General features: G+C 38.7%; 1 protein-coding gene across 1 annotated transcript in view; it reads right to left on the bottom strand.

Annotated features, from left to right (window-relative positions):
• Positions 1–3092: 3092 nt before the first annotated feature.
• Positions 3093–26993, bottom strand: part of plpp4 (phospholipid phosphatase 4) — a 66907-nt gene continuing 43006 nt past the window's right edge. Inside the window, exons 3-7 of the mRNA XM_034152416.1 lie at positions 20810–20900; positions 16210–16273; positions 15940–16064; positions 7622–7792; positions 3093–5623 (exon numbers count right to left, since the gene is read on the bottom strand). Of these exons, the coding sequence (XP_034008307.1) occupies positions 5415–5623; positions 7622–7792; positions 15940–16064; positions 16210–16273; positions 20810–20900 (660 nt within the window). The 3' untranslated portion in view covers positions 3093–5414. The remainder of the gene's footprint in view (positions 5624–7621; positions 7793–15939; positions 16065–16209; positions 16274–20809; positions 20901–26993) is intronic.

The raw sequence follows: 26993 nt of genomic DNA, 5'->3' as shown, positions 1-26993 counted from the left end.
AGCGCTACCTATGAGCGCTACCAAATAGAAGCACAAGTTTTACAAAGTGCTGTAACTATGTTATAGATGTAAACAAAGGAGTCCTATGGAGTGTACATGCACAACAACCTATACAACTCACTACTGGAAGGGGAAAACCCCAAAAAGCATAATAGACCCCATTTAAGATCAGGTTACTAGTAATTTAAAGCACTATTTGTGAAGAAAGTTGAAAAAGGCCTAATTTACATATTCACCACTATCTATACAATAGACTCTAATGAGTTTACTCCAGCAGTCAGTGTCACTTTCAGAAACTCATGTCTTGTGAGTCCCAGCACTTTATGAAAGTGCAATATAAATGATGGAGTGCCAGTTTATCTCCACAAAACATTTACCAGCAAACAGTTCAAGCACAGACAACCAACTCTAAAAAAAGGTATTTGCCAAATAAACATTTGCTCAAAAATGTAATGCTGTACACTCTGTCTCTTTAGTAATAACTGTGTAACCATTTTCTAATGCTGTGAACTAATGTGACCGAAGATTGATGAAATCACAATTTAAATACCCCTTTGAAAACACTGAATGTGAGATGGATTAATATGTTCAGCATCTTGAAGGGTATTGCAATGTTAAGTGATATTAGATGCCAGCTGACTGTTGATGCATTAGATCCAGGTTGATTTGACTGCCGCTCATTTCGAGGCGGGCAGCTGGCCTTGACAGGTAAACAATGTGGATGTTCGGATGACACATGGCTTTCATTAGGAATTTAAATCCTTCACACCCTGAAAGGCAACCATCTCCTCTATTTCCAAGGCAAACACATTTTTAACTGAAAGGCCTCCCATATGTTACTGTATTGAATGTTAGCCTTCTGCAATGCTGAACAAGGACTTTAGTTTCTGCATAATTTACAGCAGTAGAGCACACACTCTCACAACATGTGGGTTCTTGTAAGGTTTAAGTGGTGAGATGCAACAATAGCTGTCCGTGTAATAGCTGCCATGTGGGTGTTTTATTGTTTGAGTGCTCACTGATCCTTGAAACTATAACACATAGCCTAGCAGGAGCACAAATTCTTAGGAAATGTTATGTGTGGTACCACTACAGTAACTGAAAGACTTTGGAATAATAATTTGATAACACAGACGAGATTTAAAGAAAATAAGTGCAGTCAAAAATGTGATCATTATGTCGAGCTTATAAATGATATCCCCTAATAAACCACATAGCCTACTTAGAGCCATTTAGTTTCAAGTATTAGTCAGGATCTTTAGGTTGCACAAGGCGCTCCCAGCAGGGCAGCTTTCTCTACTTGTTACAGAAGTGTTTGCTGCAGCAGCCTGGGTCTGATTGAATAGATGGTTACATCATACTTGACACAGTTTATATCAGCCGCAGAGGGCAGATGTCCGAGGGTATCAATGTATTGATTTGTAATGTATTTGTCTTGCTGTTCAGCAGGAATGATTTTCATGAGCAGCAAGACTAAAGGGTTAATTGCATGCATCGAAACATTCAGGAATTCAATTTTCAGCCCCTCAAGATAACTGAATTACTTAATTCATTCATATACAGTTTTCACACAAATGGGATTGGAAGCATGGTCAATTTGGTGGTGCAGAAACAAATCCAAATACTTCCAGTTCCCTCGTCTCAAACTCGTTTTTGAGGGTGAATGTCTAAAACTTCTATGTGTTGGCCTATTAAAACAGCGGTTTCTAACAGTGAATAAATTAGACTATGGTCATCACACCGACATGTTAATATGTGGAGATTATCCTGCTGACCAAACTGTGTTTAAGTAACATAAATGTGTGTTTGCCACAGACCTTATTTTCAGCAGTTTACAAAAATCCTATGGAAAAATCCAACTTATTTTTTCGACGGACGCCTTTGCGATGCTAACTTCAGGGTCGGCCTACAAAAATACATCATCACTGCACCACTCTATTACCAACACAAGTTCACTTGATTAGTTATTAATTTAAAAAGATTCTTGACAGATAATTCTAACTAACAAGACTTAAGAGTCTACAATCATGTTGGGAGCTCTGTGATGCTGTACTTAGAAGACACAGTGGTGCCTTGAGCTAAATGCTAACGTTGGCATGCTAACATGCTCCCACTGACAATGCTAACATGCTTATGTTTGTATAATGACATGTTCATCATTAAAGTTTCGTTTTAGCCTGTTAACATTTTCTTTTTAGCACTAAACCCATATTATTTTCTTATTCAAAGAAAGGTTTCATGGGAATGCATTTCAGAAGAATGCTAGCTAAAAACTTTTAACTGGAACAAATGAAAGCTATCAAGAGTGGCCCATCTCTAACACTGATACTGTATGAAAAGCAACAGGCAGACTTAAGCATACACACGTTTATTTAAACTCTCTAAACAAAGTGCAGCACAACTGATGCAGAAGAACACAACACACACTAAGCACAGAGTTCACACACACACTCAACTGCCTCAGTAGCACAGTGCAATCCGACAGCAGGTCCGTTGAAGCATAAATTCATTGAACTGAACTTGGGATACAGCAAACGTCTGTGGATGCATAACGTCCGATTGTTCATTTGCATATTATAACTTAGTGATAACCATGTTCTGATAACACGGACGGAGATTTTTCATATAAACATCCAAAATTGGTTTCTGAATTATGTGTTCAAGTGAAGAGTTCCCATCACGGCAACAAAGGTAGGCTCCAACGATCACAAGTTGACAAGATACATTAGGCTCATCTGTTTTCTTCTTGGACAAATGTCACACAGCTGCTTTTATTTAACACAAAATATATAAACGGTAAAACACAGCTCAAAGAGTTCTCAAGGCCAGACATGCGTATTCATAGAAAGTATTTTCTCACAAATGAAACTGGCATGCCAAGAAAGTTTCTTAAGTCTTACACTCTTTTTTCTTCAGACATCTATTCATAATGATTGATTATAATCTCTTTATTCTTATTTTTTTCACTTTGATTCCTTTAGTCCATGAGAAGGTGAAATGAATGAAAAGAAAAAGATACAGAATAACATGCACTGGTTATCATTGTGCATCCAATTTGAAAAAAATGAATATTTACTGTAATATTATTTATTTTCATTTCAGAATGACAATTTGAACATAAAAGTGACGCTACAAAAGTATCTATAGCACCAAAAAAAAAAGGAAGATGATTAAAAGTCGGGGAATGGGAAACATAAATCCTCTGCTAATAAAGCAAAAATACTGCAACAGACATGACTTCTGAACAACATTTTTTCCAATATACACTGCACCATCTAATAGGTAATACTAAAATGACAAAATACAAACATCAAGTTGCCAGGTCAGGCGAATGCAGGTCTATAGAACATAATGCATCTGTGTCATTTAATCACAAAATCTGCTTCAAGATGTCAAAATATTACACCGATCTGCAGTCTGGTGCTGAAAGACCAGCAAGGAGGTCACAAGTTGCTCTCCAGGCAACTCTCAGAGTCTCGTAAAGTCTCGTCACAGAGTCTTACAGTATGTGTAGTCGAGCACCTTTTTCTCCTCTCTTGCAAAAGGTTTTGTATTGCATCTGTGCAGGATAGGCTTTGTCAAAAACCTGCACACACATTCATAAACAGATTTAAAAAGCTGCCAATGGGTTTCCGTAATGATAGAAGCTTAATTGTGGCTGATTTCAGTAAATGGCGTTTAAAAGAATTTTTGAACAGAGAAGCTTACTTTTTCTATTCTATACGATGCAAAAACCAGCTAGTGACCATTTCAAGTGTTGCTTTCTACATAAATATGTGTCTTGACTGATATGACAAGATAATAAAAAGACAAAATAACCGTCTACGTTGGGCTAGCTGCTCATTTTGTATCATGCTGTTTTCATGTGCTACCTCCAGTTTTTCACCCTTCACGTTTCAGTGCAAATATATATAATCATTGACTTTTCAGTAGCTTGGTTGGTTTCAAGGTAAGCTGAGATTGCACCTTCCCATTAATGTCACAGCAATGGCTTAAAATACACAGTAACCAGGGCAACAAAATGATTAGTCCTTTCTGACAGAACTTGGAAGAGGCAACCAATTGCTTTGTTGATGATAGGGGAACCAGTGTAGTGTTTCATTTTCTCTAATCAAGGGGTGCATACAACCTAAAAAGGAAAAGAGCTACAAATCTTTGGTGTTTCTTTTGACATAACTAACCTAAATTAAGGCTGGAAATATTAATAAATAATGGAACATTTACAAATGAATAAAACATCAGAATCGCTGCCCCGGGTTCAGGGCTGCCATCTCCTGAATGCTAGATGATCTATTTGTGGGGCTACAATGGGCTGAAAGCTATTTGAAATGCGTGGGCCATCTATTGGCCAACTCATATAGTCCTAATGTGCGCATAAGCAGCCGTAGCTGATCCCTCTTAATGAGAACTAATGCAGGATCAGATTGGAGTTTTTGTCTGTCAACTCCAGACACACTTGCACCCCGCCACTGGCACCTCCCTGTTATAGATTGAACTCATTGAGCTACAATTTAGGTTCATGTCCCTGTGCAACCAGTGGGAACAAATGCAGGGCTTTTAAAACACAAGGAGACAAGGAGAAGGAAAGAAATTGGGAAGGGACAATATGCAGGACTGCTGAAGCCTATACAAGCCCAAAGACAATAGGGAGAAATATAATAATCAAAAATGGGTGAATGTAGAATAGTAAAGTTGGGGAACATTGAATACTGTCCTTGATATGGAGCAGTGATTTTGTGCAAAAGCAAATTGGTTCTATATCTAGCTTTATGTCACAATTGACAATTGGACATTTTAAAAAGCATTGTTCCAAATCCTTGGGTGTTTAAAGGAAAACGCAATGTGCATTTTAGAGTATGACTGAAACACAATGTCCTCAGATTTCATGCTATTAAATCCCATTAGCTTTGATTTATGGGGACATACTCTTCTTAACTGGTTAGATTTCATGACTGATTGCTGTGACATTTCATGGGATGTTTCTGGGTATCTCCAACTTGCTTTCCCAATACTTCACAGCAAAACATTAAATGTACTCCAACATAAAACAACCTGTCAACCACATTTCTCATTAAGCCAAAAAAATCCATCAAAAACTGGAGATATTTTCCTCTTCCTTCACCGCCATTAGTAGGATGTGATTCCTCTGGTTTTCAGCATGTTTTTCTCTCTTCCCTCTCAGAGGTGATGTCCCATTTTTCATAAACTCCTCTCATACATCACATCTAAATATAGATTTTTTATAACCCAAAAAAATAAACATGTGGGTGTCACCGAGACGGGGGTATGTAGATGGGTACGTCGTATTAAAGTCCACTGGAATGTATTCAAGAGCCAGCCAGTCACTTGGAATGGGGAGGTGGGCTCGCTGGCTTGGTGAGGGTGTTGGGGGACGTCTCGGTGGTGGCCACTAGTCATACTGGGCCTTCAGTCAGGCCCTCCAGGGGAAGGCTGGTGGCATTGTCCATGGGCTGCGGGTCGTCCTGGGGGTGCGAGGGCAGGTGGGCAGCAGCAGCCAGACTGGCGTAAGGCAGGTGGCAGTCCGTGTGCAGAAAGGGTGGGTAGTGCTGGCGGTAGCAGATATAGGCAAACAGCAACCCGATCACTCCTCCAACAACGGCGTCTGCAAAGTCGCAAAAACACGTATATTTTAAGGTATGCATGTATAGTTAAATTTAGCCCATGTGGAGGAAGAAAAACAACACCTTGTCGAGAACAATCCATTACTGACTGGGCACATCTGAACAATGTAACAAACTTCGAAATGCACAACTTCATCTCCTGTCCTATGGTCTCCTGTGTGCAAAGAAACGTATTCTCCTATTATGGAAATCAAAAGATGTGCCCAGATTTAAAGCTTGGATAACAACATGGACTGATACTCTGCATTTGGAAAGATTTATGACATTATGACATTTATGTGAATTATATTAAATTAATCAGCATCTTCTTATTACTGAAGCATTATCTGAATTGAGAAAGTTGTACACCTTGTTCCTTTGCATGAAGCATTAATGAACTGTCCTGTAGCAGAGTTTGAACCAACCCCTCTCATGGGTTTCTTTTAAATACATACATTTTATTATCCCTAAGAACCGTCCAAAAAGTTGTCTAGGAAAAGATGAATGTAAAAGAAATAAAAATCGCTGGCGTCAATTTTTTTAAATATGACCCCATGCCCCTCTGACATGGGGCATGGGGTCCCCCAGCCTGTTGCTCATGCCTGCTGTACTGTATGTGCAACAGGCTAGTTTACAGCGTGATGGAAGTAAACTGAAAGGCAACGCGATGACTCTGTTTTACCGAGCACTGGGCCCACTTGCCTCCGGACAGGCTGTCTCTGTCATTTTGTCATTTCTGCTGAACAGTTTCATATTATACCAACCCCCCTCTAAGCTATAATACATCATATAATATCATCCTGCCATGGTGAATAGTAAGCCTATATTGCCGGGTATAGATCATAATGACACAGCCAGCTGGTGGCTTGGACAGCTATAGTAGACGATTCCATTATATCAAAATTCTACTTTTCCATGGGGCCCACAGCACTTCCTTTATTTTCCCCTTCTGGGTGAAATGAAACATTGATTTCCACCATCCATAAACTATACAATGCATGAGCACGCTCTGAGAATGTTTCATCGACTCCTGTCAACTGGGTTTAATAGACTGTGACTTGATGCAATGTATTAGTTTGGTGGCCTCATTGAGACAGTGATTGGTAAACCAGCATTCCCCCCCCCCCCCCCCCCCGGAGGAGAAAGCTCACCTCCAAAGTGCGAAAGAATGGGGAGAATAGAGGAATCCACCAAGCATGGCCAGGATAATGGGGGCTCCAATCTTGTGTTGACACTGAGTGCAGATTGTGGGCCCCTCATGTTTAATGGGATGCACCATTGCTGCCTACTTACAGTGTTGAGGGAAGACGGAAACTATTTGTCACGCTAAGAAATTGGAGGACCTATCTTGACTGTAACTGCTGTTTGTGTTGATGTGAATAAATACTGGTTGTTAAAAGAGTTGTCTGCTCTCTGGGAACATATGGCTCTCTAAAACTAATTAACACCATATGACAGAGCTGCCATCATATTCTCACCCACTCATCACACACATATGCAGCGCCTTCCCTCTGTCCCCCCCAACTCTCCTTCCACTCCTTTCAGACCAGATATGCAAAACTGAAGTGTGTAATTATAAGGTTTTTCCAGGCTGCTGAATGAAATGCCACCTCACTGTAATCTGAGGCACTTTTAAGGATATCAAAAATCATGCTATAGGCGACAGAAAACAGGTTCATAGGACAAATATTTGAGTGAGTTGTGTGAATAACCAAGCTGCCTGACCGGATAAACTGTTCCTTTTACCCTTCTTTTTTAAGTGTTTTTTACAGTGGTAAAGCTTTTCTAAAATCAGCATCACCCCGAGAATGCTTTTTACATTATCTGTATAATAATTCCTAAAGTGCCTTGAGCAGCCAGGTGTGATTGAAACAATTTTCCGAACAGCAATCGGCTGACACAAGCAGATATTTTAACACATAACTTTTTTTTTGATAGTCATTTACATTTTAGCATCGTAATCATTTTTTTGTGTCCCATATTTTAGCTGCTTTGCGTACCTTGCCAGTGGTGTTTGTAGTCGCAGGTCCGGGATAATGCAATCATCATGGCGCTGTAGAGAGGTAGCACCATGGCACAGAGACGCCAGCTACGCCCTCGACCTTTATCCGTAAAACACTGCAGCTTCCCCGCCAGGTAGAAGGAGGTGAAGCCAAGTCCGGAGAATGCAACTAGCAGGCAGAGAAAGAAAAAGGTTGGTCAAGATCGAAAATTAAATCACTATACCAGTGAAAACATAAACTTTGACCATGTTTCAAGGGACTTTCCTGTCCACCAAAGTCAATAACAATGCATAATGGACAAGTGTGCAACAGTAACAGTGCAAAGCAAATATAAAATCAGAGAAGAAACAGACAGCTAAAGTGTGAAGACCAAGTATTTTAGACTGAAGAAGGTAATGAAGAAGGCGGATGAGAAATGTGAAGCTTGTCCACTGCCACCCACTCATAGGTTTCCTGTCTGAGGAGAACATTCATGAGAAAATACCTCTGCACTGAAGTCAATCAGTGTGTGACAGGTGCCTGAGAGCAGGCCGAGGTAAACACATCAGCACAACCTAAACACTGAGGAAGACTTATGACGCTAAGGTGTGATTTCAGTCAGGAAGACTATTACTTTACTTTATGTTTATTCATTCTCGATTCTTTGTCACTCAGAGGCCTCTGATCAGCTGATATTGAGAGTCCACTAACCAATAACATTTGGCCAAGATCTCCAAAAGCCAAGCATAGTCTCATAGCTAATGTCAACTTTAAATGTGTTCTTTATCTCACTGTCGGCTGTCATTTTAGGCATTAAAGCTTCATCCAGCTACATCTACTGGATCCAGTAACGGAGGGCGTCTCAATGCTTTTTATTAATGTCCTATGGAGAACAGAAAAAGCAATTCTTGGGTGGTCTTAATTTGCACAATGTTAACAAATATACACTCTAACTTTAAACAACTTTGATCAAGCTGGCAATCTTGGCAATCTAAAAAGCATCATATTTCGGTATAGACCATTTCTCACCTTAAATGTTTTACCATAAGACTTTGGTGGATTGTTTAGACAGAATGAAAAAGAAGGCCAATGACGTTGATTCTTGCTTCAAACGGCTAGCAGAGATCAGGGTGACCAATCAGGTGCCTTCCAAGACAGGAACGTCCGCACTTAAGCAGCCAGTTTAGTGGAGAAGCTCTTTGCCTGATCTCATGGACATCCAGCATGGATGTGCTTTCCTGAGCCAATACACAGTACAACATGTGATCCTTAATGACTGGTTTCTATGCAAATACTGCCGGACTGAGATAGGAGGGGAGACTGTCCCAAATTGAACCAAATCTCACATCAGATTAGTAGAGAGCTAATGCATTTATGCATAGTTGATGCAACAATATATTCCTGTCCAGCCGCTTCCCTCTGCAGAGGCCCATCAATAAATGGTCTGAGGTCACAATGAAAGCGAAACCCCTGTATGGAAAACAAATGAGCTACTGGCTGTGCTAAAGTAGCTGTGCGTCTTAGTTGATGGAGGCGAGTGCAAGGGTCTAATTGTGTGAATTAAAAAGTTGTGTGATAGAGCCGTAAAAGGTGGAGCTGAGACAGGGTCATTAGTTTAATGCTGCAGCGGGCCAAACAACACCCATCAGCAGCCCATTTGTTGCCTAGCCCACAAACTGGCCAAGAATACGAAAGACGCCAGTACATGTGTGCAGCCTGTAGAGAGAGAGAAAGGATGTGGGAAGAAAGGGCAGAAAGTCCAGCTGTCTGAGTAGCTGCCCTGCTGACATGGAGCAGGAGTTGGCTCCATTAACTCAGCATTTTCCATTAGGCAGTATATTGGATGGCTGGTATACTGTAGGCTGATATTGGGTTTTTAATAAAGAATGGTTATACGGCGTCACCCATTTGGGAAATTATGGGTATAATGTAGTTTGCGTTATTGCATATAAATGTTAAATTGAATGAACACTTTTACAAGACTGTCTAATGGGAAATTCTGATTGGATTTCATAAAGGTCTGTTTGTATTTTATACTACATTTTTTATTTTTGCTGCCATATCCAAGTAAGCTCATGTTAGAATGTAATGAGGGCAACATGGGCAAACAAGGGGATGTTGAAAAGTAAGCTCTGGCCACTTTTGTTGGCCCCATAAATGTTTCTGGGGGGACAACGGAAATATGTCTGCTTATCTATGGAGAGAATTGTATTTTGTGTTGTTTTTCATTAGATTGTAGAGGCTCAGAGAGGAACCCAAGAGCCTACGTGTTGTCCAGCTCTGAAGCATACTGACCAATTGAAAGAAACACTGCACACGTTGTCATTAGATGGTCCAAAATCCAAAAAGAGAAACAACAAAAAACCTGGGGTTGATGGTAATGTCTTTATTCTCAGAGGTGTTTTGTCATAAAGCAAAGTTTTGATTCATTAGAAAATGATATCAAAAGTTATGGCATTATTCAAATTCATCCTCTAGCGGCCCCGAATATCTCTAGCAAATCTCAAGGAAATCAATTTAATTGTTGCTAATGTATTTTACTCAAAATCCAAAATGTCAAGGAGTCAGTAAATGTAAATCTCAAGTGACTCTATGAATGTCTGTACACAATTTGAATGGGAGTCTTTCCAATAGCTGTTAATATATTTTCATGCTCCAACAAATGGTAAGCCGACAGTAAGTTTCCATAGAGACGCTAGCTAAAAGGCTAACAACAGAACAACAGCCACCTAGAACGGACTTAAACCCTTATTAAATGGATCTCTTATTGCTTCCGGTATTAACCCCCTTGGGTGGCCTACAACCTCACTTACTTGAAATCATATTGTAGTTTAAGTGGTAAGATTTCATTTGGCCTATGGGTCCTTCTTAATAAGTGGTTCACAGCCTTTGGAAAACAGAAATCCCCAAGGGCTGGATTTATCAAGTTAAACATTTCTGCCAGTTAAATCAATCTACATGGAGAGCAGGGAAAATGTAAAATATGCAAACTAAATAATTGATACCCCGTGGTATATCAAATCTTGCAAATCACCACCCACGACGTTTAGCACATGGGTTTAACAGACAACAACACATTACTGTCAGTTCATCAGACCTTCTGTTGGCAGGTCAAGCCATTCTAGATCTTCAGCACCCCTCAGTGCAAGAACATCTCAATTCTGGGTGATCCTCATTTTCAATCACACAGCAGTTCTCACCATTTATTTCCATAACTCTAGCCATGGCTAAGACGATTACATTACTCATGTGGATAGACAGAACTAAATTATGCATGAACCAGTGACTCAGTCTGCTGACTTTAAATTCGGAAAACTCGCAGCAGTTTCACATGAGAAAATCACACATTTCCAAAACACCTCTCCTCTCGTCTTATAGTTTCTGCAAAGTGCAATTTCATGACAAAGATAAAGACGTTTATTTATAAATGGTATCATTATCTGCCTTATATGAACAATAAGACCTTACTTATTGTTTTTTTCCTACTTATTTGTTTCTCTTGTTCTGTATTCTTAATCAAATTCAGAAACAGGTTTATCAGAATCAGAAGCAGGTTTATTACCAGGTAGGTTGACACGTACGAGGAATTTGACTTGATGTCATGGTGCATAACATTAAAAAAAAGTAAACATAATAAAAAATATAGTAAAATATAGCAGTATTTACATAGAAATAGAATGGAACAAAATGGAATAAAATATGGAATTAAATTCGGCAGTAATAAAAAAAGAAAATTCATCTCCCTAACACAATTTATTTGTGAGTTTAGTGCACAGGGAATCCAGCAGGTTTACCGCTATTACTTGTTATCATTATTCATTGAGATTGATGAAGGCTGGAGCCTATCCAAGAATCTTAAAGAAGAAGGCAGTGCGGACAGATCATCAAACTCTCAGAGGGTGTTTTAGACATTGCTGGTTTTAGGCTCCATAAAATATGCTGATGGTCCATTTAAACCCACATCTCTTCTTATTTTTTTGGAATAGGGTTTTCATGGCTCAATAAGAGGTGATCAGAAAGTGCACAATATTCTGTTGGCCTCTCCGATTGTAACACAGAAATAAATAGATGTCATTAGACCAGTGGTAATTGCATTTTAAATAGTTAAGCTATCATTAGGTGGTTTACTGTAGCATGAAAACACACTGCATACAAACAACATATTTGCACACTGAGTCATCACCTTGAGGAATACAATAACATAATTCTTTGCTGGGCCATGCATTATACATGAGGGTGAAAAGCAAGTGTCTGTCCCTCGCAATCATCTAAACGTGCACAATGTTTTTTTTTTTCTACATTCGAGATTTGCATAATTAACTAAGCCAGAACATTGGTAGGGTGACACAATGAATACTAGGGGTACTAAACAGCCACTGAAGGAGGCTCCTCGAGAGGCAGCAAGGGAAAAGCATTCTGGTCGTGAATCCGCTTCGTGAATCGAAAGCGTTTGACAAGCAATTCCCGCGAGACAAAACAAAGATGCCTAATGAGTGCAGTGAGATTTTTTTTCAAAGGTTTGTTCAGAGGATACAAATGACAAAAGTCTGAATGCACTTTTTAGGATCACTAGGGGGGGATTTTTGCAATCATAGCTATACTGTATATACTGCAGGACAACATTTGATGAATAAACTCAGTAGTTCAAGGTGTACAGGATATTAAACCATTCTAAAATGTAGCATAGAAAACTGAATGTTCTTTATGGGGACAATATGATTAATATACTGTACACTTGAAACTCACTTCACTGCATGATTTGATATAACTCCCTGCAGGAATATTATAGTACTGCATGAAATTGCAGCATAAAAAAGGTCACTTTGAATGTATTAAGTACCACAGACTCATTCAAAGTTCCCTTTAGAAATATTATGGTGATACAAAGAGCAAGTAAGATGCCACAAAGCACAGTAAGGTCGCATTAAATGTACTCTGTGTCATAAATATACAATGGATTACTTAACCAGAGGCATGGTTTACAAATCCATTCTCACATTGTTTCTAGAATGGTGGGGGTGGCAGGGGTCAAAGGTGAGGGAGGTATAAATGCAATGAGGTAAAAAGCAGAGAGAAATTAGTGGGAAGAGGAGTTTTTACGGATGCCGCAGTACATTTGCAGGTGTTCTCTTGAACCCGTTATGGATTTTGACAAGTGAACACAGAGGAGACATTTTAAAGTAGATAAGTGCTCTTTCAAAGCACCGGGTTTGGCTGCGGATTTAAAAAGTGGAGTCATGCTCCGGTCAAACCCTCTGCTAAATCTAATAATTGTGGTAATGTCAGTCTCTTTTCCTTCCTGCCCTGTATTTCTGCTGACATATCTATCCTGGAACTGCACACAAACTGTCTAACTGTCAAACTGCAGCGCTTCTGTTTCCCATCTCCCTTCCCTCTTTCTGTTTGGACCTTTGACCCCTTCAAGAACCGGTGGGACATCCCTCTGCCTCTTACCAGAAGCGATGAATATTAACCAACCACTTGGGCTCTGACTCTCTGACTATGACTATCCATTAGCATACAGAAGCCCAACAGGAAGTCATTATTAGCGCTGCATAATTGCTGTAGAACTCCTACACAAGCTGTTCCTGAACCTCTTTGGACACTCCTGACAGCGTGAAGTGTTCATGAGTGAATTATAGTAAACACATGAGAGCAGAGGTGTAATTCTCTCCAGATACTGAATAATTTGATGGACAGTCCAAGCTTTGGTTCATTTAATAACGTCATTTATTTGCAAAGGAAAAAAGAGATGTGGAGATTCAAAGATGTGATTAGGTCCGTCTCTCAGGATTCATTTCCTTCTTTTCTTAAGTGTGTAATAATTGATCATATTTAAAGGCTTAATTTGCACAGGGGGAGATGGTGTGATGAATATGAATAAGGAGATAACCTACAGCTACTGTAATGCTACAGGGTGTGTTTGATTTACAGCTGTGTGTATCCAAGCATTGTTTGTGTTTATCTGTTGATGTTTGCTCTTTCTGGGACTTGTCTCGTCCGATTTCTATCACTTTGCTACGCGGTGAGGAAAACAAATCAAATCAAGCAGAACCGGAGTGGCTTTAAAAAACTTGGAAACGCAATAATGGTTTGTTTGCTTTAGAAAATAGCTTTCATCAAACACTGAATCCTTGTGTGTGTTTACATTTTGATCCAGGCTGATTCTGATGGAATCGTTAGGGTTTTATTTGACCATGCAGATTATCTTGTGAGGCACAAGGAATAAAAATAGATTCATTTTACCTTTAGTACAGGCTATCATAGCAGCCAGAAGTGTTGTTGCATTGTGTCCAGAAGCCACTTTGAATAAAATGACATTAACCCTTATATCTATCGTCCCGATAGATATAAGGGTTACTCATTTGTCTGAGTAAAAGCTCTGTAACGTATGCGTGGTCCAGCAAGTGTTGTCCTGGTGAAAGGGGACACAGACAGGAAATTGGATTTCTTCTGCTCTCTAGTCGCGCTGGCACACCGGTGCTCCCTGCGTCCCTGTGGCACGGCTCTCTCAAACACTTTCTCACTCACAGCGCTACAACATAAGGCTATTAGAGCTGCCGCGCAGATGGATGTAATCCATACACAGTGGTGCGGTGAATCACAGAGAAATGTCCCACTCTGCTTTTTCTAATGGGACACAGCCAGCACTTCAAAGCATTTCTATTTAATGCAGGTGTCTGAGAAGATGTAAGAACGCAACTTTAAAGCATCAATTTGAAATCAGACTGGACCATGAAATTACAGCGGCAGGGAAATCGTATCCATCTCGCCGCATTATTGTAACTCACAGAGAACAATTAATCCCATGTTTGATTCCAATCAAACCTAACCTTGTTATATTCTAGGCAGAAACACAGTTCTTTCTGAACTCACAGGTAACATATGTAGTTTAATTAGAATATGTAATTAAAAGGCTCAAAGTGTTGAAGGATTTTCATTTCTTTTAACTTCAGTTGGATGCAAACATTGGCGTGTTTACACATTCCTGCAGTACTTAGAAAAATCTGCATAATTACCTTGTTAAATGTGAATGTGCATCTGGAGTGGAACTAAAACAAACAACATAAATATCAAGCATGCAACAGTCCAGGCACAGTTCACTGGAGGATATGATGATATCTTTTTTTACATTTTGCATAATAGATAGAAGGAGGTTCAGTGTAATTCCAGGCTAAGCATTTTACTGTTGATTGTTCTGCGTCGCTAGAGCAAGACGGAAAATAATCTTCAAAGAATGCAGTCACATCAGTGTGTTTTATCAAATATCTATCTTTTTTCAATGCAGTCTTTACATGCCAGTTATTTTGTGATTCCACATCTGCAGGGCCCACAGCCAGCGCTCTACTTAACATGCATCTGCTGGACAACTGGAAAACATGTGAATTATTCAACACGCTGCTAGATTGGAAACAGCTTGGAATGCAATATGGTGGAATAAGATGTCCACAGTCCTACATTGGTTTGCACAGCTAAACGCAGCAGGAAGTGAGATGAAGCGGAAACAGTAGGTGTGCCAAGTGAAAAAGACTGAACGCGCTTGACTCAATCAAGCTAACCCCCGTGCCGCCGCGCATCTCGACAGGCTGCCTGCCTGCGGGTGCGTAAATTGAATGATATCTCATCTCTACATGTTGTAATTAACTTCGATGAGAGGCGGCAAAGGGATCATCACTTTGAAATGGGAAGAAAACACCTTGTAGCTACCAGTCAGCACATGGACTACTTGGCGAAATGTTGCTCATATATGGGGTTAGATTTGTCTCAATCATATGTGTGAACATAAAAAAAACGTGTGTGTAAATGTGTGCTTTGTAAAAGTAAAACACCCTCCACAAATGCATTCAAAAGATTTGCAAACTCACAAAAAATGTTTGCAAATGTAAAACGGATCCGCAAATAAGCAAAATATTTTCACAAATAAAAAAAAAAAAGCGCATTTTTGGTTGACAAATACAAAATGGATTCACAAATGCCTGATTGAAAGTTGTCAATGTTATAGAGGGATTCACAAATTCCTTTTGTTTATTTGTAAACTAATTAAAGTATTCACAGATCTTTCTTTTATTTGTGAAAAATATTTAGCATATTTGCAGATCCGTTTGCATTTTTTGTGAGTTTGCAAATCTTTTGAATGCATTTCTGGAAGGTGTTTTACTTTTTATGCTCACACAAATATTATTGAGACAAATCTAACCCCATACTCAGAGCATCAAGATTAAACTGAGTGAAGACTGGAGTTGAGGTTGCGTGCAGTTTTAATGAGTCAGATATGTTTTGTATTTGTTTCACGAGTGCTGACAGGGGATCTACTTCGGCTGAGAGCTGGTACTCACAGGAGGAATGGCTGCTGGGGAAGCTCTTGCGTCCCTCGGAGACTATATCTGGCTCACCGGTGCACAGCATCTTGGCATTTATCTGTCCATCCGGGAAACAACGGTGGAAGTAATCGGGCCTGGGTCTGAAAGAAAATAAAACCCAAAAGATGGTTTGCGTGTCTTTGATGAAGATAATTCCTGTCAAACAATGTATCACTCATAAATCTAGTAAGCGTATGCTGCAAAATGTATCATCAGTGACACATCTTGTTTGTTTGTTATGCATACCTGCCAACAATCAACTTGATGGTGTTTGTGAAGACTCCATTCAATGCGAGGGCCAGGGACACAGCTGGAATAAGCAGATTGACAGCCAAATAAGCGTTTTGGATTACACAGACAAGGTTGACACATTAGCAATGTGGTAGCATTCATAGAAACAGTGATGCTGTAGTAAAATGATTGATATGTTTTATCAGTGCAGTGCAGCTCTTCTGACAAAATGTTCAAATTAAACAGCTAATTAGGTTTACTGGAGTTCTTTCTTGCAGCTGGACAGATGGTTGTCAGGATTAATGTGTTTATAATTTCTATGCAGCAACAGTAGAAATAATGTTTTAACACAGTGCAAGCTTAAAAAACAAATATAAACACAACTAAACCTTTACACATACATAGAAATAGACAAATCTCTATATTAATGCATGGACATTTCTCCCATAGATTGTTTCATTGAGAGAATAATGTAATCCCTTGTGCATCTCAATGAAACACATTGTATAACATTCATATGCAGATATCTGTTTTTAGAGGTTTATACAAATATATAGATAGACCATAGGTTCAAAGAACACATGTTGGCCTATGTATTCTGCCTCTTTTGCTTTTCAGCGTCATTCAACTGAGCTCTGCTAGAATGTAATTGTTAGTGCTAATCTGACTTCAAATAAAACAAAACAGCAAAATCACGTCCCATTGCCTATAGATTATGCATCTATATGCAGATTCCAATACGGTATACATTAAATCACTAACCTAAGCATAACAAAAAAAGGAACTTTGACAATCCATGCAATACTTTTGAGACATTTTATTCAAAGCCATGGTGACAATGATATTAGTATCTAACCTACAGTATGGGCAACATGATTGTGTGGTGTGATGGCCACAGCCACACATGGTAAAGCAATACCACTGAACCCTAACCTTCACTAGTTTGACCTCATTTCAGTTGAAGTCAACCACATCAATAATTAACAGCACACATTAGATTTAAATGGTAAACTCTTTATTTTATTTAAACCTGACATTATTTAGTATATTTGCCCACATTTTAGCATAGTTAACACAGGTATTTTTTGTATTACTAACTACATTTGCGTTACCATGGTTGTTAGGGGAGGTTCCTTCCTGGTTCAGCAAAAGGCGTGACTGAGGGCTGAGGACTCATAAGTAGTGCAAGCAGCCAATTGGGCCAAATTGGAACAAACCATGTACTTCAATGTCAGAGGGGGGATTTGGGTTTTGTCAGTGTCAGTTTGTATTGTGTTTATCTTAATTACCCCTTGTTTTCTATTTGGTTTAGCCACTCCACTATATATGTTCCATTTTGCATCATTGTCTCATAAGTCTTTTAACCGTTTCATGTTGACTGTTTCATGTTGACTCAGTGCTTGGTCCCAAATTAATGAGAAATGCTGCAAACTGTTTGGTTTCATGCTGGTAAGTACCAATCAGATATTTCATTATGAGAAAAGTGTCTCTACAGTTGTGGTGGCAAAATGATTTCACCCACTTAGAGTCAATCTAACTGTAAAGCAATTACTGCCTCTGCTCAACTTTTGGTAATGGGAAACGGAAGGACTGCCTTTGGTTGTCAGGTAGGCATTGCACTGTACATTCATTTAATTAGCTCTGAGCCAAGCCACTGGGGCTCATCATTAGCTGATACCTGCCCTCACAGGTTCATCCCAGTAGTCTGAGGTTCAATTGAATGCACCCCATGTCACAAGAGTGCAAACCCATTATCCTGCTGAGCTGCTGGGGGAGCGCAGACTCAATATTATTTAACAGCTTGTTAATTGGGGCAAACTCTGCAGATGAAATGAAAATGATCCAGTTGACCGGTTGAAAAATAGAACATTAACTTGCAATGAGTTCCCTTTGTCAGATCCCTCTTGGTGTGAGGAGGCATTATTGTAATAAACTCCAGCTCATATAAAGTATAGCCTCTGAGCGTTTGCTTATTATGATCATTAAAGTATACATACATTTTGGATGGCCCAACAGCAACAGTAGCACTAACACAGCTTTGGCAGTTCAGTTTGTACTGCACTTATGCCTGTTTGTGACACTTATGACATCAAAAGAGTGTTAGCTAGAGTAGCACAGCTCATAAAGGAGACTTCCTCTGACCTTGTGGCATATATTAGTAATGTATTATTGTGGTGTAAGGTATATTCTGCCTTGCACTGGTGGAATGGAACACAGTACATTTACTCATGTCCAATTCTGAGGTACTTGTATTTTAATTTTATGATTTATTATGATACATTTCATACTTCTACTCAAATACATTCTGGAGGCAATATTGTATGTTTACTCTACTACATCTATCTGACCTACTTTAGATTCAGTTTATTAACAAGCACAACATATTTATTTTAATAATAGAGAAACACTGACGTATAATTATAGATATACAGCAGGTAAGGTAATTAAAATGCGCTCCACCATTACTAGCGGTGATTAATACATCAATAATCCAACAATTTAATGAATGATTCTGAATTTTACACAGGACTAGTTCTCTTTAATGTTGGAACTTTTATGAAGACGTTTGCACTTTTTCTTGAGTAAGATTTAAAATACATGACTTTTCTCACAAGCCTCACTCATTTTGAATGGTATAAGATAAACTAATTTGGTCACATGAACCCTACCACAGAGTTTGCATTATTGAATGCCATGGGCAGAGGTGGGAAGTAGTGGAGTAAAAATACTTTGTTACTGTACTCAAGTAAATTGTTCTGGTATCAGTACTTTACTCCACTACTTACTGACAACTTTTAACTTGTACTTTTTACGTTTTTAACACAAATACCTGTACTTTCTACCTCTTACATTTTCAAAACAGGTTTGTTACTTTAGTTTTAATCTGTGTTTCATTAATTAATTAAAAGAGCACTTCCGAAAGCTCAAAGCGCTTTACATTACATATTGCACATATCAGACATGTAACAGTGAATACAGCAAATTAGGGTGAAGTGTCTTGCCCAAGGATACAAAGTTATCTGTACTTTTTACTTAAGTACATTTCGAAGCCCATACTTCTTTACTTTTACTTGAGTAAAGAAGTTTAGTCAGTACTTCTACCAGAGTATTTTCAAACACGAGTATCTGTACTTCTACTTGAGTAAAGACTGTGTGTACTTTTGCCATCTCTGAACAATCTCAGGAACTCAGAGTCACATTGAGTTAAAACAGCGTTTCTGCCACCCTACCAAAGTCCCTAATGTGTTAGCTCATATTTTGTTGACAGCTGATCTGACCTGCTGTTGATGACTGGAATAAAATCTCTGTATGTCAAAACAAATGCCAGTGAAATAATTGGTCTAAATCTTCTCAGTAGTGTCCTGATTTTGATAAACATAATCAAATCGGTGTTTGAAGTTTTAACACATTATACTATATTTGCAGACACCACATAATCTCCTAGTATTGAAAACATTGTTATTGTCTCACTGGGAGATAACTCCCTCTACACGCGCAAAAAAAAATCTGTGTCGCTATGAAACTCCCTTTTTAAATGATGAATAATATCCTTTATGCTGTTTGACCCAAATTAAAAATAATCACTGCAGAATCATCTCTGCATCATTCTCAGCAGAATGTAGTCTTTCTTTGGAAAGTCTAATCAAACTTCCGAAAAGGCCCCATTGCTTCATGACTGATGGATAATTACACAATAAAGCTGCAGGAGTTTGGGAATCATAAAATGTTATTAGGCTACTCTACAAATGGGTGCATTGTGCTCTTTGCACTCAACGGAACAATACAGGAGTCGGTGTTAAAGCAGAGTGCACTCATTGGAGTTCCACTGGAAGGACTAGAGCAGCATGCAACTTCAAAAACTGAATTTATGCCAGCTCTCCAACTACACGGGTTTAACATTTTGATGAGTTAACTCTGGATTAGATGACCTTTAGGAGCAACTTTGAACACGATAGATTTGCATGAATACATAATTTAGGGATTTTAGCTGAAGATCATACAATCTGTAGGTACAGTAGATACAAAAACATTTTAGTTTTTTACGACACACCCAATGCGAAAGTATATATAGTTCAAATACATGTTCAAAACTTTGATTCAGTAGACAATCCTCAGAAAATCTGGCTCACTTTAATTCAATTCTTCTGAGGGACGTAATTTTCTGTTAAACCTATAAAACCTTTTGGAAGTGCTTCTCTGCAGGCGGTAATTGGGCTGTTACATAGCACCCTAATCTGATGCATAGTCACAATTTCTCCACCAGATGCATCTCTGTGTGACTCTTTAATTGGATTTGTGTTAATGTTATTTAATGCTCTCTGATGCGCCAAAGCCTCTGCAGGCCTGTCGACCCAGCGGGAAATGGAAACCGGAGAAAGAGAGTGAAATAAATGGCCAAATGCTCTGAGAATGAAACCAGCAAGACATTGTATGAGTTTTAAATATAATGTCAATTAAGATGAACTTGTGTGTTGCCATAACGACCTGACTTTCAGGTGACCAATTAGCACACGCCCTCCAGGTAGAACAGGTTATTAAAAACTCCAATATATGCAGCAACTGTAAAATGACCAACAAGACATTTTTGACACTTCAACTCATTTGCTCCACATACCAAAACATGCCTCTTTCAGCTCCGTCCTGTCCGTCCTCTGAATTATCTTCACCACAAATATCACTGCCAATGGGGCAAGAAATGAAATAGCCTGGGGGGAAATAAAAAGGAAAAAAGTACCGTTATTGTGACATTTGAGACGTGCCGCAGCTTTCCACGGGGTCTGTTTTGCAGGTTAATGGTAAAATGGCTTCTGCCTCCGGGAATGACATGAACCTATCCATTATTCAGAGTTAATTTTTAACAAGGCAAACTGCAGGGCCAAACAAGCCTCTTTATTGCTCAGTGGGGTCTCAGAGAAGAATTTCGCCCTCCACTTGAGAAGAGATTTGGGCTTCCTCAGCACCTCTGTAATTATTCATGACTCAGAATAGATTAATTACATTTTGGCCAAATTCAATATATTTTCTTTGCCTTAAGCAACAGAGGTAGTAAAACAAAGACAGGGTTTCTGTTCCATTATTAAAACACGCATTCTGAATTTCCCTGGAGTGCTGTTCATCAGTCCCTGCCAATTTTGAACTCATTTTGTTCCTCACTATCCTCTTTGAAGTAGCTAGATTCAAACTGGAAATGGCACCTGGATCAAAGTGCAATAACAGTTACTGTAAGTGGAAATAAAATCAGCCAACATTTATTTGACGTGTTCTCACATATGCAGAGACTTAACTGCTGTTAAAAAATTGGAATCACCACCATGTTATATTGATGCATTTAATCTTTACTTCAATAATGGCTATTTTAACATACAGAGTTATGTTAAACAGTAGGATCTAATGAAGACACAAAATGTATCATGCCTCAGACAAGGAGATTTTGTTTTCAGTCCTGGTTGTTGGTTTGTTTGTCTGTTAGTCAGCAGGATTCAAGAAAAACGACTAACTTGATTTTAATGAACCTTAAGGGTGTAGCACGTACGAACAACAAACCCATTACATATTTTCAATGGATCTGAAACAGGTGGCGGATACACACAATATTTTTCCATTTAGTAAAAGACCTTAGAATGCCCTTCTATCTCATATTTGAGATCGTTTTCCCCCAAAAAGAAGAACCTTTGAATTATTAAAACTTTCATTTAGCTGATTTCCCTACAGTATTGCATGACAGTGAAAAATATTGATGTAACCATTTATTCCCCTACACACCTTTCAATTTAGTTTTCTATTCTCCAACAGTGCAATTGGGGATACAAATATATTGGGAAGCTGTTTTGCTTTGCTCCTCTGCAGTCTGATCAGTGGTTATATTGAATAGGTCAACAAGGAATGAAATCAGAAATCCAATTTATTCGTCCAACAAAAAGGAAATTGACATGGTAAGCTAAGATATATTTTCAAATTCCTTGAGTTCCATAGATGATCAAATCAAACAGCAACACATACTTTAGTCCTCCTTTTAACAGTTTGCACTTACACATAGATGCCTTTTGACAGTGGTGGCACGTTACACAACCACTATGGCCAAAATACCAGGAGGTATTTATTTTATGTTTTTAGCAGTCCCTGCTCTGGGGAACCCTAGATCTTTTACTGAATTGTAAGAACTTTAGCTGTTATTTCCTGATCCATTCTCAAAGTGCTAACTCTAATCTCAGTGTTTCCCCTATATACAAATAGCAGTGGCACTATTTTTAAATTTTTTGTTTTTAAATTAAAATAATAATAAGTGGCGACCCTTTTTGATTTTTGATTGTTTGTTATGTGGATTTGTAGTATTTGTGTTACTGTATGTTCAATAAAGGTGTATTTTGCTAAATCTTGAGACATTGCCACTGTAGTAGACCTCAAGAGCCTTTCTTGTGCTGGCAGACACATAGAAACATATTGGCGGGGCGCACTTCGCACGCGCTCACACTAAAAAATTCCACACGCTCCGCGCTCACATTTTGCTGGGCCTTAGCCGGTGCCTTAGCACCGCTGCTATGACTCCATCCTAGGGGAAACACTGAACCTATACAAAACTTTGTTGAACTGCACCAGTTCTTTGCAATGGCGAGGCACACAACTAGGCATCTACTCTTATTCTATTTCTATGCCCTAGATTTATCTTTTATTTGTATTGTGAAGTTTGAGACACAGCTTTGCTAATAATGCTTCTAATTGAAGCCTTTTAGAGGAATGATTGTGCACTTGACACTGAAACCTGTATCTATTTAAATCTGCACACATTTTGATGTTATGCTTCCAGTTTCTTTAACAAAGGATTTCTGATCTCTTTTATTCTTTTAATTGTTGCTCAGAGGTATCTTTATCTCTTTCTGCCCCTCTAGTTGAAATCATTTCTACAACTTAAAAGCATAAAACACCATTCAATTGGCAGGCAACCTTTTGAATGTCATTGTATGTCAAAATGTAACTTCAGATTTGGACTGATGTCCTATTTCACATTCTGTAGTTGAGACCACATAGTGCTAAAACTTGGAGTTACCATGAATGTAAAACCATACAAGGTGTTCTATAATAGACAGTATCACATTATATTCAGTGGGACACATTGTGGTTGCCCCTGCAGATTGAAACACATTTAACAATGTCTTGCTCCAATGAGGCATTTACTGTATACTGCACAGTGATTAGAATGAGCTTGTATGGTCACGCTTCATAATCCCTGTTCACATCTTAAAAAAAGACAGACACAGATAGGCCTGCCACGATAATCAATAAATTGACTTATCGTACGATAAATAAAAATGGACTCGATAACTTTTCTGAGCTCGATAAATTGCCGTTTACATGCAAGTTTGTGTACATAAGGATGTGACCAGCATTTTAGCCCGGCGGCTGTGAGGGGCGGGGCTCACACACAGCCTATGACACAGCCAGGTCAGGACACTCCGAGTGCAGCAGTGTAGCAGCCAAATTAATAATATAGAGACAAGCAGTAGACAACGTGTGACTTACTCAAGGGGAATTTGAAGTTAAATGGAATTGGTTGCAAAACCTAATACCACATCTCCGGTGTGGGAATATTTTTGGATTCAAGCCAAATCAACGAGGCGAACCTACGGACTTGAATGAGCCGGGCGGTGTGTCGCATTTGTTTAAAAAAGGTAGCAACAAAAGCTAGCAATACGACCAACCTTAAACTGCACCTGAAACACAACCACCCCATTCCGTTTTCCCAGCTGGGAGCAAACACGGCATCTGGAGATGGAGAGCCCCCACCTTCCCGACAGTTTGCAATCAAAGATGCATTTGCCCGACAATGCAAACATGTTGCTGTTCCTTGCTCGAAATCTTTGAAATACAGATTTGGATATAGCCTGTTGAGGCATCTGGGTCTTTGTATGTATTGTTTTTTTTTGCTTGTGAGACAATGTGTGCTCATATTTATTTATTTATATATATATATATATATATATATATATATATGAGAGAGAGAGAGCTCTGTTTTCCAGCCTGAGTCTATTTAATTGATTGTTTTTGTTGTGTGTGATTTTAATTAATTTGTTATAATTAAATGTATTTGTTTTATTTATTATATATAATTTATATATTTGAATATTATTTCACATTTCATTTGCAATGTTGAATGTTCAATAAAAAGTTCTGTTTGAAAGGATGTACTTGAATTATTATTATATATTATCATTATGTCAGTGGTCTAAATTGGTCTTACAACGGTGCCGACAATATTATCGTTTATCGCAATAATTTCCGGGAAAATGTATCGTCCAACAAAATTAATTATCGTGAGAGGCCTAAACACAGATTTAGATACTGGAAATATTTACTCGTAAACGGATTGAAGCAACTAAGCTGTGGCGACTCAGCAGCTGGTGGCATCCGTCATGTTTGCCAGAAGTGCACCCTGAGTCTGAGTGGCCTTTCAGTCACAGCGGCTGCCATTACTTTGTCACTGTGAGGGAATCCACTGAAGTCTCTGCTGACTCAGAATATAATTTTTTGATTTACACTCTCTTGAAGTACTTTATTTACAGAAGCTCTTCATAACCTACAATTAAACATTGGCACCCCTGGGAGTATAAACCACTGATCAAAGATGTTTAGAGTCATGATGAAAGGAGGATTTGTGAAGGTTTGAGTTGCTTAAAGGTTTGACAACTTAAATTATGTTGTCTCTTAAATATACTTAGAAATTAACATTCATGTCTAATAAAGAGATATATTTAGCACATTTTTATTAATGTTCATCATTTGTTCACATTTATAGAAATCCTTTTTATAAATCTGAAAAAAAGTGTAACTTAAAGAGGCCCTTTTTGTTTTCCTTTAGTGTGTTATATAGGTTTCAGTGCATGTAAATGGTCTGCAAAGGCTCAAATTCCACAGTTCCCTACAGAGGGAGTTTCTCTCCCAGACATCCCCCCGCCTTAAACGCCTCCATTGGACTCCTTTCTTTACTTGTGACATCACTATGTAAAACGTTCCTATTGGCTAGCACTCCAACACATTGTACGTGATAGGCTAACTATGAACCTGATAATGAGCATTATAGGGCCCCTTTAAATGTAGGGCTGTAACAAATAGTTTGACATTTGATTCATAACCTTGACATTTAAATGATAAATCTAAATTAGAATGCTGTGCAGCCTGCATGTTTATCCATTGTGGTATTTTTGCACAGTTGCAGATAAAGATTATGCTACAGTAATATTGGTAGTATAATAATATTTGCAGAATTAGATTCCAGTGTTGGCTGCGTGGGATTGTTTTGGACTGGTGTGATTAAAAAGAAAAAAAAAAGACAATTCCAAAGCAAGTCTCAAAGTAAACTCATTGAAAAAATATAAATGCAATCATTTCCAAAATTCACAACTTGCTTTCAGCATTACACTCAGCTTCAATCAATTTGTGTTTTGACTGCTCTCCCTCTATTCACAAAGAAAGGCAAGCACTGACGAGTTATTTTAATATAAAATGTTGATTTAATCAAAAAAGGCTAACTCATTTAATTCAGAGAAATCACTTTATTCAAAGTGTTCATGGGAAAAATTACATTCAGTACAGCCCTACAGCAAAACAAGGTTTTAAAGGTCAGATTTATCTCTGTATGTGAATAACTGCCTAGAGCGGGGACTCGCATTTGCAGCTGTCAGGGACATTCCCAAGGTCTGTATCGTTAAGTACAAATCTTTTAGTATAATTTTCTGTTATTTTCACATTTTGTTGCATTCTAAATATCTCCTCTGGAAATGCTCAGTATTTGTTTTCCTGTGAGTTTCATGAACTTTGCAGAAAATGGGAATTTTGTCATTTCCTCAAAGATTAGGTTTGATTGTATCCACTGATTTGAGGTCTGTCCACTACAGTATCAGCCTGCTTACATAATGTACAGACAGAAACCAGAACTTCGGCTACACTGATCATTGGGTCCTAAAATAAATACCAAACACTGAAGAAATTGCTTCCCCTCACATAATGAGAGAGACTCTTGAGGCTATGCAAACTAATCCAGCATATATCTTAATGAAGGACGCAGTGATTCATAATGTAGCTTCATAATGTAAATCCCTTCCATAGGACTATTTTTAATGGCCAGATAAATTCCCCCCCAGCTTCAGGGCTATTGTCAGCGCGGTGACATTGAAGAAGGCTGACTGTTGGGTCTCAGCACTGGGAGCATTTTTCCTAAGAGGTCAGTGGGTTGAGGGGAAGGGGGTCTCTTTCACTATTTAGTGGCCTGTCACTAGCAAAGATCCATGGACATTGAAGTTAATATAAACTGTCATTTTTCTTAATATAGCATGATAAAAACAGAAATAAGAAAATAAAACATTACATTACATGTTACTTTAGACACTTTTATCCAAAGCGACTTACATACTCAATACTGTGGACAATCCCCACAGGAGCAATTTGGGGTGAAGTGTCTTGCCCAGGGACACAACGACATGCTGACTGCAGTGGGGTTTGAACTGCTCCCCTGATCCGAACACCAACACACTAGCCCACTGTGCCACACGCCTCCTCCTCCTAAAAGAGTTCAGATACCCTGTGTTTAAGCTCAAGGGTTCATCTGCTCAGCATATATGGTGTCTAAAAGGCTATTAGGCGGTCATTTGTTTTCTACTTGATTAGTGGAGTCTCTCTATAGTCAATGCACCTAGCGTCTAAAACAAATGATTTGTTGATGAACACTTTAAAGCTCAGTGTTTTATCTATGAGCAAATCTGCCTCCATTGATGTTTTACCCATTTGATGTTTACCATTGGCTAAAT

Source organism: Trematomus bernacchii, unplaced genomic scaffold, assembly GCF_902827165.1.
Source record: "Trematomus bernacchii unplaced genomic scaffold, fTreBer1.1, whole genome shotgun sequence".
NCBI lineage: Eukaryota > Metazoa > Chordata > Actinopteri > Perciformes > Nototheniidae > Trematomus > Trematomus bernacchii.
This window is presented reverse-complemented; position numbering and strand designations above follow the sequence as displayed.